The sequence below is a fragment of the Perna viridis genome, chromosome 1 (genome assembly GCF_037379345.1).
Source record: "Perna viridis isolate PV_CMFRI_1.1 ecotype Kerala chromosome 1, ASM3737934v1, whole genome shotgun sequence".
Classification (NCBI taxonomy): domain Eukaryota; kingdom Metazoa; phylum Mollusca; class Bivalvia; order Mytilida; family Mytilidae; genus Perna; species Perna viridis.
Genome location: NC_142445.1, coordinates 38205275 through 38217487, shown reverse-complemented (window position 1 = coordinate 38217487; position 12213 = coordinate 38205275). Strand labels below are relative to the sequence as shown.

The 12213-nt window shown below is 32.8% G+C and overlaps 1 protein-coding gene across 1 annotated transcript; it reads right to left on the bottom strand.

The window, feature by feature from the left end:
* Positions 1-4797: 4797 nt before the first annotated feature.
* LOC148628646 (glucosaminyl-phosphatidylinositol-acyltransferase PIGW-like) lies at positions 4798-6503 on the bottom strand (the record flags this gene model as incomplete). The annotated part of the gene is made up of 3 exons (XM_088568396.1): positions 4798-4899; positions 5453-5591; positions 6352-6503. Coding segments are annotated over 3 exons (393 nt in total), but the record flags the coding sequence as incomplete, so codon positions are not given.
* Positions 6504-12213: the final 5710 nt, after the last annotated feature.

Sequence of the window (12213 nt, the reverse complement as noted above, 5' to 3'; positions counted from 1 at the left end):
GCAGGCTATTTCCTAGTTAAGTCTATCAATTTTCCTGGTCAGTTGTTTAGAATCATGAATTTTTTCAGGGTCATACAACAGTTCATCCCGTATGTTCGGAACATTTTGGCAATAAAATAAACACAACGTATTTACAAATATTTTATTTCAAACAATCTACGTTTATTCAGAGACTAAATTGCTTATTGCAAGCATATATATATTCTATCAAACACTGCACATAAAATAATGAAGTTTCTCAGATCCCACCGCTGCCACCAAATTATGTAACGTTTTCGGCGTGTTTGAATACTTATCAAAATCAAATTAAGTTAAAAATGCCGTTCGTATCTGTTTTCACAGAATCTGAGGTGCTTCAATATTTATGACACATATTATACTTAATTGTTCAAAATTAACCGATGTACCAATAAAACGTGAAGCCTAAACAACAAACGCATATACCAAGCAAATCAACTAACCACTTTGCCTTAACCCAAGTTCCTGGAGCACCTAGTTCCAGGAACACCTTGTTTCTGAGACACTTAGTCTCGGAGCAACTTGCCCCCCAGACACTTAGTCTCGGAACACCTAGCTCCCGAGACACCTAGTCTTTGAAACACAATGTTTCAAGCAAGCCCATAGATAGTTACAAACCACCTGTTCGAGGGACTGCGACCATTCCCTAACTAGAGAAATTACACTATTAAACAACCCGGTAATTTGCAACTATCCTGAAAGCTACTTGAAACTGCTTGCTTGTAAACCACAAGCTTCAAAATTAAATTGGAACTTCTACTAGGCTTTAGTTTACTAAATTTACTTCTCAACTGTCTTTTTCTTTCAATTCTGGCGTCTCTCGGTTTAAATAATTTTAATCTTTCTATTTCGAACAAACTGAAAACAATTTTGCAAGGAATTGCCGCTTTATATATAAAGCGCGTACCTCGCTCGCCGAGAACACCCAAGAAACTGAGAAAGCGTCTATAACAACCGCAAGTGTGAAGTGATGATTTCCAATAATGTTTCCGACTCTGAACCAATCAAATGGATATCTTATTATAAATTTGAGCATTTTAACAATCTGCAAATGATTTGTAATAAATAAACTGCATTTTTGTCACAATAAAACAAGTCTGTGTAACATTGTTTTGTACGGCAAAAATGATTTAGTTGTGACGGAATTCAATTTTATGTACACAAAATTGATCTTGATTACAAAAAGTTCAAGTCCCATTCGGCGTGTGGTTGATTTGTGAATGTATATCATAGCTCTAAAAACCAAGAGTTCGCCTTCAAAGTAAGACATTCAATATATTACCACACTTGGGAAATTAAGTTGAAAGTTTAATAAAATCAAAGAATCAATCTAATGGCATGTTCATTTTGCTGCCGAAGCAAACGATAAATTGATAACTTTCTTTACAAAGTATATTCTTTCAACTAAAACTCCAAGCATGTACAATATAAAATACTCCGTATAGGATGTGTTCCATTCCCTGTTGTTGTCGAGAAAAAAAATCGTCAACCTTTGCCATCAAAGCCCTTTAAAATGTAACATTTGCAATCTTATAAATGAACAATCATGATGAAACGTGTAATTTTTATACGGTAATTAATGTTTTTGGCTACTTTTTTTTATAACTCCTTGAGGCAAAAAATCATTCTTTTTTACGTTTTTTGATTCCTCAAACTTCTGCTTTCTATGAAACGAAGTAAATTGACAGATAAAGCGGATGACAGACGTCTCAGCTTTACAATGGTTTCAAGAAAGTTGCGGTAACACTCAGGATTTTGGAGTAAAATGAAAAATGTGTACCCCTACGCCACCGAAAAATCGCTTTAATTGACATATTTTTCCATGTCAAAAACCCTATAGCATTTATGCTTCAGTAAAGATGGCTTATTTGGTATTTTCTGTTTAGTATTATTACAATTAATTATTCTAAGGTTCTTTTGATGACTTGTGGCGATGTTTATGATCAGAAGTTATAAAAAAATGAAAAAAATTGGATTTTCGATTTTCCCATAAGATGTTGCATAATTTTGACTCTAAAAGTTATTGCTCAACTAGAACGTCTCAAATTTGGTATCATTCGATAGATAATCTTATCATCTATATGAATAAACCATGAAAAACTAATTTTCAAGAAATAATTTTCAAAATATGTTAAAAGTATTACCCTTACTCCTAAAAAACTGGCCTCAGTATCAAACAGAATTATCATTCAAATTATACAGACTCTGTAAAACTCATATTTAGGCATTCATAATTAAGATAATGATGTACCCAAAATGCATATCTGATCAGTTTAGGCGCTTAGATTTTCTTTTTGGAGTTATAATTACGTAAAATCGTAAAAAGGGGAATTATCAGAATTTCAGAATTTCTCCTTGATCACCCCGTCTTGTAATTTTTTTTTCAAAATACCGTAGTATAGACAAGCTTTTGTGTGATAAAGTTCATTTGTATAGTATCTTAGCTTTCACATGAGCCAAAGTAATGAATACTTGAACCGTTCAAAGTCATGTAAGGTGAAAAATTGTCACTCCTACCCATGAAAAAAATACCTCAACATGAACCAAAATGTTAATGTTTACTGTCGTTTTAATTATCGATGTATCCAACATGTCTGCTCTATTCAGGCGCATAATTTCGATGTGCCAATTATCAGAATGAGCTGTCCAGTTGTTATTGTTTTCGTTTTTCACCAAAAACTCTACATATAAAACAAAATTGTCATATGTAGTGGATTACATTGAAGTGGCATACTAAGGAAAAAAGAATGACATAGAAACCCTCAAACCACAGGGCCGGCTACAGCTGGCCCCAAAATAACATTATAAACACGTACAGCGAAATAGTTGCCCCATATACTCCAGCATCATAAAAATATAACACAATTAAATACAGATAAAATCAGTTCAAAAAGCACTGACTCCCTTGTTAAAACAGAAATAAAGAACATGTCACGCAAATGCACAAATAAAGGACTACAGCAGTTAACTGACATACTAGCTCCTGGCCACTTCATACCTACAAAAAGTTATGCTCTCATCGTATGTAATACATGTATCAATGTATGACAAGAAGAAAGATAGTGTACCGATGATTTAGAATTTTTAATAACTTTCATAAACATAGGTAACAAATGATATTTGATAAATTTAAAATATTATCACAGATGACTTACATAAGAATGATTATCATTAAAAAAAATTAATTCATACATTGAACATTTAGTTTCATTACTATGTCATAACCTTGGTTTCTTTCCATATAGCCAACCAAAGGAAATATGTTTAGGAAGTATACTTCTAAATTTTAAATTAATCAAATATACAAATCAAACAACAATCACACTGACTTAAATCATCATCATAAGTGACAAGAAGTAGTTAACTATTGCACTTGATCCCTCTAACATGGTGTCCATGCAAAAACCAGGCAGTGGGTTGGGCATGAAAAATTTCCTCAACTTCATATCATAAATGCAACCTTTCTTAAAGTTGAATGTTGCTTTTTTGATGCATTACAACAGTTTAAGAGAAAAAATACATAGAAGCATTAAAATGTATTGAAAAAGGGAGATAATTCTTTAAAATTTTGGATGATTTGTAGAGGAACTTTAAAATAATTTTCCAAGCCATCCATTGGAACTTAAAAAAATCTTTTTAATTTTTGACATACATATGATAAACATTACAATAGAACAAAACATTCAGTTTATACAATCTACCAACCAAATTATAGGAGCTGCCTAATTCTTATATGGACAGACTCTTAAATAAATAATATTACATAGTAATAGGTTTCACCAGAATTTCACTTTTACATTAAAAATGTACAATACATAAGCAAAAATAGACAAAATCAACATATACAATACAATAATAATCACACTGTATAATGGAGGAACCAAGAGAGTCATTACATTGAGATTAATTAAACCTGTTAGTAAATTGGCAACCAGGAAGTAAATTAATCCGTTGAAGTTTACTGCATCAATCAAGCTGTACTTCCTCATCTTTTTTTTTATCTGCAATAGGAAATGTATTTAAGATCAATCTAATAATCCAGCTTCATTGATTTCGGACCATGCAGGATTTTTCATTAAAAAGTATGATTTATTTATTGAAATTTCTCTGTGTAGTTAATTAGAGGCTTGATATCACCAATGATTAGATTGGTTTTCATGCCTGGAATAAGATTACAGTGACAGATCCAGGGAATGGGTTGGTTGAAAGGGCTAAACCATTCTTCTGTTTATTTCGTACAAAATTTTGGCAAAAATGATAAAAAAAAAACGCCTGAAAATCTCCTTTTATAAATTTCTAGATTGAACTCAACTAAGAATCTTGTATGAACAGAAGAAATAATAACCAAGTAATGATAAAAATATCAACAATTCTAATTTGATACTGAATTAGAAAATACAACTGGACAGTTCATAGTGTATTTTGAGGAATGAGAAGAGCTTAGTAGTTGTGATTTAGAGAATGGGCTAAGAAATGTTTCTGAAAATGTCAGGTCTAAGACCAGAAGAAACCTTAAGTTCACCCCCCCCCCCAAACAGAAAAGACAAAATGCCCTTCCCTTTTAAGAGTATAAAACAAAGGAAGGTCATAAACCTACATGTAAAATTCTTTCTCAAAAAGGGTCTTGAATTAAGACTCTTTTTTGAAACTTTGAATAGCATAAAATGAGGGTGTATGTTGCACATGTATTTAAGCCAAGACATTTAATAAAAAATAATCAGTTTTTTTGCTTAATCTGAAGGAATTTTGTATTCAAATCAAAAGACTTCATAATTATATTTACATACCTGGTATATCTTTAGTTTTTTTCAAATTCTTCAAAAACAGAAAAACTAAATCTAATAGCAAGTTCAGCACTACCAATTGAAGGCTCATTCCTAACTAAAAGAAAAAGAACACAAATATTTTATTAATGGTAGTGTTACTTTCATAAAGCTATGACAGGATTTTGAGGTTAACTGGGCTAAATAGCCAGATAATTCAATTTTTAACTGCATAGGTAATCCTTTTAACAATAAAATATTATCAACTTAAATTACTGGTATACAATATTTCATTATTTTGTATCGGATTGATTGTGGTTTATTGCAGGGCCTATCAGGTTCTACCTCTTACAGAAAATATTTCAATCATGCATTTTAGAACGAGAACTTATATAAATTGACCAGACTTGCTTTATACTGGTCTGAAATAATTGTGCTAGATCACAAAAGCAATAGCCAGCAGGTATGCATCTCATGATCACCCAACTCGGACACATTCTGACTGCAAGTCAACCAAACATCTCTTTTAGTTATGGTGTTCTCAGCTGGGGATTCCACCAACGACAACCCGCACTTGAAAACACACTACAAATGACAATATCAGTAAAAAGTATTATTTCTATATTTTTGGCATATTGTGAAAACCTCAAAGATCAGCTATTTGTACATACCATCCAAATTATGTATGGCACATTAGCAAATCTTCTGGACACAGGTTCTATCTCGATTATAAGAGGTAACATTAAAAATGTAACAACTGTGGCTAATGTTAACATGCTGAACAAACTTAAATACTCTGATACTGTCTTCCTGAAAGAAAAGGTATTTAAATTGCAACGTTTGTTACAATAAGGATGATAGTTTAAAGGAGCAGGATGAATTATCAAAATATATAATTACCCCCCTATTTTTGATTTTTTTTCACTTCATTCTGTTTTTTTATACTGAATGCACTTCATAACTTAAATTTATTTTGTAACAATATTTTTAATTGGTTGGTCCTCACTGAGCAAACCAGGTTATTTTGTATAACCTGGCTAAGTACTATGACATCATTAACGTCAATTGGTCTACACTCTGTGATTTCAAATAATCCCAAACAAAATAACTTTTTGATTACAAATCAATTATTGTTATTTAGACTGTTATCCATTAGAAATTAAATTATAAGGGATGTTTCTTATTTCTTAACAGGTTATACTCAATAACCTGGCTTGGGCCATTTTACACTTTTTTTTACAAACTTCTTAACGGTTTATAAGTGTAAGCTGTTTCAAACCAGGTTATTTTGTGTAACCTGTTCAAAAAATAAGTAACATTCTTTAAATAAATCTAGTAAGATTCAAAACATTTGTTATTGTCAAAATTACTTACAAATGAGAACAGACTTTGCATGTCCATTTATAAATAACAGATAATGAAGGTTTTGAATGAGAAACAATTTGGAGCATGCAAATCTTATCCAGTAATTCTAAGAGTTTACAGAAAGTTTGGACAAAATATTTCAATGTACCATTACATGTAACTCCAGTTATTTTTTTTATTTACATTACTTGATTAATTTTCTTACCTTTCCTTGCTGAAAACAGCTCTTCCAACTTCAACACCAAACAAATAAAGTATAAAATACCCAACATTGGATATTATTCCTTCTCTGTTGCTGTCTAGAATACCATTTCTACCACCTTTTCTATCAAATCCCTTCAAAGAAACAAGAGGGCATTAATGATACATTAAGTGATCCCTGCGAAGTAATGGACTAGAAAAAAGCCATTGTCCCTAACTGGACTAATACCCCTGTAGCCTGTTGAACATGGGACCAATGGGACCAATATGGAAGAGTAATCAAGTGAACCAAGGTTACAGCGGTAGTCAAAAGAATGCAATCCAGGAACAAAGACCAGACATGGAAAACAGACATACACAACAAAGAACATAAAGTAACTAAAATCATACATACAAAGTAACAAAAGCAAATGAGCATACGACATACGAATCATATTGGACACACTTTTATGGTTAATAGACCAGGGAGTGTATATCAGAGGGAGAAGTCACATGAGATAATCTATATAGAACACTTTCGTTGCTATTTGGCTGTTTATTAACCAATTTTCTAAACTTTCTCAGTTGAAAATAGGGTAACTTTTCGAAGGATGTTTGTAAAAACCACTGGATGGATTTTGATGAGAGATTTCCAAAAATTCAAGATAAAGGACTGGATAATTTATTCAAGATAAGAGTAATATAAATATTTACCATTTCAAAATTTGGTCTTTTCATACAAAAAAGCAAAATATTCACTTTTTTAAGGGTTCATAAAGTATGATTTGTTATTGAATGTTTTTGAAAAAAATATTTCATTTATTAAACTGAAACTAGTATCAAATGAAAGAGAAATATCTGATGAACAGCAATAACTATTTTTAATTATTGTGCTTCGAAAAAAAAAAAAGATCACTAAATGAATGTAACTATGTCTTGAGAAAGAAATAGCGAAACTTTCATTTTCCTAAACTATATCCAAGTAAGTTGTTAATGATTGTGTCTTTCTGTTCGTTGAACCAAATGAATTTACTACTAATTAAAAGGTAAAAGAAACTTCTTTAAAATGATGTAGTTTTTAAAATAATAATGAGTTTGAAATACTTAATGAACAGTTCTTTAATCTTCCCTGCGGCAATTACTGATTATTAAATAACACTATAACAATAAAGTTGAAAATGATGACCATCAGCTGACTGTTCCTATACTTGGTTTAACTGTCGATTTCGTGCTAACATATTACCGGGTTTGCACTTATATGTGATATTTGTAATACTTGAGGTTATGTACACGTAAAAGTACATTACCAATGACCTCCAACGATTTTTAGTTTTGATATATAGGTACATGTCAGACTGCATGTAATGACAACTCTTAATTTTAATTTAAGTTGACAGTGTTGTGAAGTGCTGAATGTACATGCAGGTTATGTTGATTCTGAAACCAAATAATACTGGCAATGCCTCTGGATATATTGTACACAGCTGTAAAACAATAACTGTAGTATATAGTTTTGTCCAAGGAAACATTTTTTCAGGCTACAAATGTAGATAACTATTTAGAAGTGGATGAAATTATTTGATACAATTAATACAAGATTTAGTTGAAATATTGATTTTGAAGTGTTAGCTGTCAGTCAGTATGGATGGATTTAGCCTTAAAGTCCTTTGTATACAGGTATTGTAATTTTCATAAGAATTTCAAATGTTTTCTGTTGAGTACATGACTGTAACTGAGAAATTTTTCCATTATGCAGTTTTATTCTCTTTTGCTAGAGAACTATTTAACTAGAACGAATGTAAAAACAAAGACCTTATGATATATATTCTAAGCAAATCACACACCACTAATTTGGTCCTAAGGAAGAGTAATTGACAGGCTTTTTAGGGTATTGGAAATTGAGCATGTCCAAACCCGGAATCTGCCGATATATATGTATATATTTAGTATAATAGTGTCTCAAAACAATTGCGACCGTACATATATATTGGTATGGTGCTGACAGCGATGTCCGTGTCGTCGTCGTCCATATTCATTTGGTTTTCAAGCGATGACTTTAGTTATGGTTGATCAATTGTTATGAATTTTTTTATGAAATTATTATAACTACTAAAGGAAGGCTCCAATTTAATCTGGAGTCATGGCCCCAAACATTTTAAAAATAGGGACATCCATGTAACTGACAGATACCGCACTGTTGGTTTCTGTTAATCTAAAAAAAAAAACTGAGAGTCCAGAATTAGAGCAACAAATTTTACCAAGCTAACCTACATGTACATAAAGGGAAATGGGCAAGTTCAACACATGCAAGAACACCTTCAAGAAAGAAGCATTATAATATATATATTACATGTCTTATGGTTATGGTAAGCCATTGTGGAGTCATTTATTGATATCAGTAGATATTTAGTAACATATGTCAATGGATATTTATCAACATGTGTATAATTCAATTATAGATGACAATAAATGGAGGAGTTTTCGAGACACATTCAAGACAAAACGTATGCATGTTCAAATCTGCTCTTTGGGCAATAACATTCTGCGTCCATACTTGCCCTTTGGGCAATGCCAGTCTGTCTTCACACTTGTAAATAATTAGTACTTACTGATTTTTACACGTAATATTTTGACATTTTTATTATAGTTTAATTCTTTGAGAACACACCCTTCCTCAGTATTTTCATCATAACTTTGTCATTATCAATTTGTCAATTTTATAACTTATATTATAATAACTAAAATCCTGAATAATTTCTCTACTTCCAATATGCATATGTCAAATGTAAATCTTATACCCTTTAACTTAAACCAGTATAAAGACCAAGGAGGCACACTTATTTATACACAATATATAGAATTTGTTAGGAGTTACCAGTCTCTGAATGAACTAAGCACTTTTGACACACACTTTGCTGCCATTTCTAAAACACCCCACTCAAAACAGCAATTGGTACTTATTTTTTTGTTGACAACATAATAACAGAATATGACTATAGATCCCACAAAGTTCCATAATGTTACTGCAAGCTGCTTAGAAAATAGTTTGGACAGACGGACGGACGGACAGACAGTGTGAAACCTATATACCCCCAAATTTTGTTTGCAGGGGGTATTATTGCATTGAGTGGTTTAAACATAAAGGAGGTGTTCAATCCCAAACATACATAGAAGGATTAAAGAGAGGAAAAATGACACAGAAGAAAAAAGGGTTGAAAAACATGTAAATGATACAAAGCCAGGAAATTCTTGAATGGCCTGTATGAAGATGTCAATGAGTGTAAAACTTGATGTTGATCGTACATGATACAGTTATATAAAACAGCAGGTTGGGCATATATTTGATTGGTTTGACACGTTTTCTAAATCTGCCACATGTTTCCACAATTTTACTGGAATGATACAACTTTGAATACTTGCTAAAATCTGAAGAAAAAAATTATGATGTACAATTTGAGCTCATAGTGCCACAAAAATTAATTAATAGAACAGATACAACTATGATATATATATATATTGTTTGTTTGCTTGTTGGGGTTTAACGTCCGAGCAGCAATATTTCAGCTATATTCGGACGATGAACATGAAATGGATGAGAAAATGAACATGAAATGATCATGAAATGAAAAAAAAAGGATGGGACACAAGGATAATAAGGTCGGCAAATTTTGATTGCCACTAGAAAAAATGGAGGAAGGGTAAGGTCGGGCAATTTAGCTTCCTTTGGCGGAGCGCAAAGGTTCCTACTCCTATCGAATACCACAGCAGGGTTCTTTTACGTGCGAGGAACGTGACATCTTTCCCAACACCGTGCACCACTATGGTTTGCAGTCAGGTTTTCCGTATTATAGCCTGATAACCCCAGCATGTAACATGCCAGGGGTACCCCATTCCACCACCTTGGGCACACAACCCAGTTGCTCTGTGGGCAGAGCGCCTAGCCCCGGCTAGGTTTCTGAGCACTATTTAGTCGCCTTTTACGAGCTTAGCGCTGCTGCAGGCCTATTCTTTTAACACCCGGACCTGCACGGGGCATGATATATATAAATTAGCAGTTATAAATGTTTATGTAAATCTTAAAGATGCATTTGATTTGTCTTTTCTTCTTCTTTAATCCTTCACTTTTTGAAAAGGCATGTAAAAATGGTAACTGGAACTAAGAATATATTGAGAAAAAAATCATGTAATATACATCTTGTAAAAATAATGACAAGAAGTCCACAATATCTACATACATGTATGTGTACTTAACATACAAATGCATTAAAAGGGAAAAAAATCACTCATGCCTAATAAATGTGGTTAACTACAATGATTTCAGCACCTTTAAATGGAGACAACTCTACCACATTCAAAGAAACAAACAATTTTATGTGTTTGTCTATGTGCAAGGAAACATGACGAGTAGCATCTCTTGCAATCCTCTTAAATTATAAACTGTAATATACTTTAAAAGTAATCAAGGGAACCAAGGTTACAGCGGAAATCAAAAGAATGTAATCCAGGGACAAAGACCAGACATGGAAAACAGACATACACAACAAAGAACATAAAGTAACTAAAATCATACATACAAAGTTACAAAAGCAAATGAGCAACTCGGACTCCACTAAAAACTGGGAGCATGGACCAGGTACACCGGTAGGGTAGGCGTCCTCTCTGCTTTTCTAGAAACACCCGCCCAGTTGCTCATAAAAAGTCAAGTCCGGGGTAGACAAACGAGGAAAGGAAAACTTTGACCCGTTGAATAAATCAGTTTTCATGGTGCACGAGTTCATGATGACGACCATAAAACTTCCGTAGTGATGACTTCAATCTTGTAGCAACATAACCCTGTTCCAAACGCCTACTTGTTAGAGTTCTAGCGCGATACAAAAAGTCTCTAGCATAACGTATCAGTTGCGATATGAACACTCAATACGCAAGTGCTGAAGGGATGTTGACACAGATGAAAGGAAAGTTGACAATTCTGAATGAAAAGTCATCACGTTTGTCGTTGAGTTTGATCAGTAGTTTTCCTTTACCAACAATTTCAAGTGTAGGTCAAGATATGAGGCCGACTTCACAGTGTCTGTAGTATCCTTTATCTCAAGTTCTTTGGGGGTAGATGCGATGTATCAAATCCCCAAAATTAGGATTGTTTAAAAGATAATACGTCATCTATATAGCGGAAATTGAGATTAAAGGATCTAGCCAACCGATATTCTTTCTTTCGGATGAGCTCAACTATAAAGTCAGCCTCATAAGAGTGAAGGAATAGGTCAGCAAGTAAAGTAGCACAATTTGTTCCCATTGGAATGCCGACCGTTTGTTGAAAAACACGTCCACCACACTGGACAAATATGTTGTCAATTAAAAATTCCAGCATTTTGTAAACATCTTCCTCTGTATACTGTTAGTAGTTTTGGAAGATGATTTGGAATTATTTCTTACAAAGTATGAGGAATCTCTACCAAGAACTATATATTTGTATCTAGGTGTACCATCTTTTTGGAAAAAAACAACGATGTATAATGTTTTTTAAGTCGGGATTTTAACTGAGTATGAGCAATAGAAGTATACAGTGTTGAAAAATCATAAAAAGACAACAAAAGACAAGTTATTACCAAAGTACTATAAGTATTAAGTTATTAACCTTCACTGTTGCCAGTGTAAAAAAGAAATTCCAGTGAGAACCATATTCTGTCAAATGTTCATGGTAGTCTACACCTTTGGTTAGTATAAATCGCGCAATGCCAATTAAAAGCAATGGAATACTTGATAGGATTGACTTATACAGATGGTGAGTTCTGTTAAAAAATGACATCAAAAAAGATTCTTCAAAGATGCGAATGTCACAATCATCACTAGTAATCACAGTACCGGTAAACATGATTGACTGAAAATA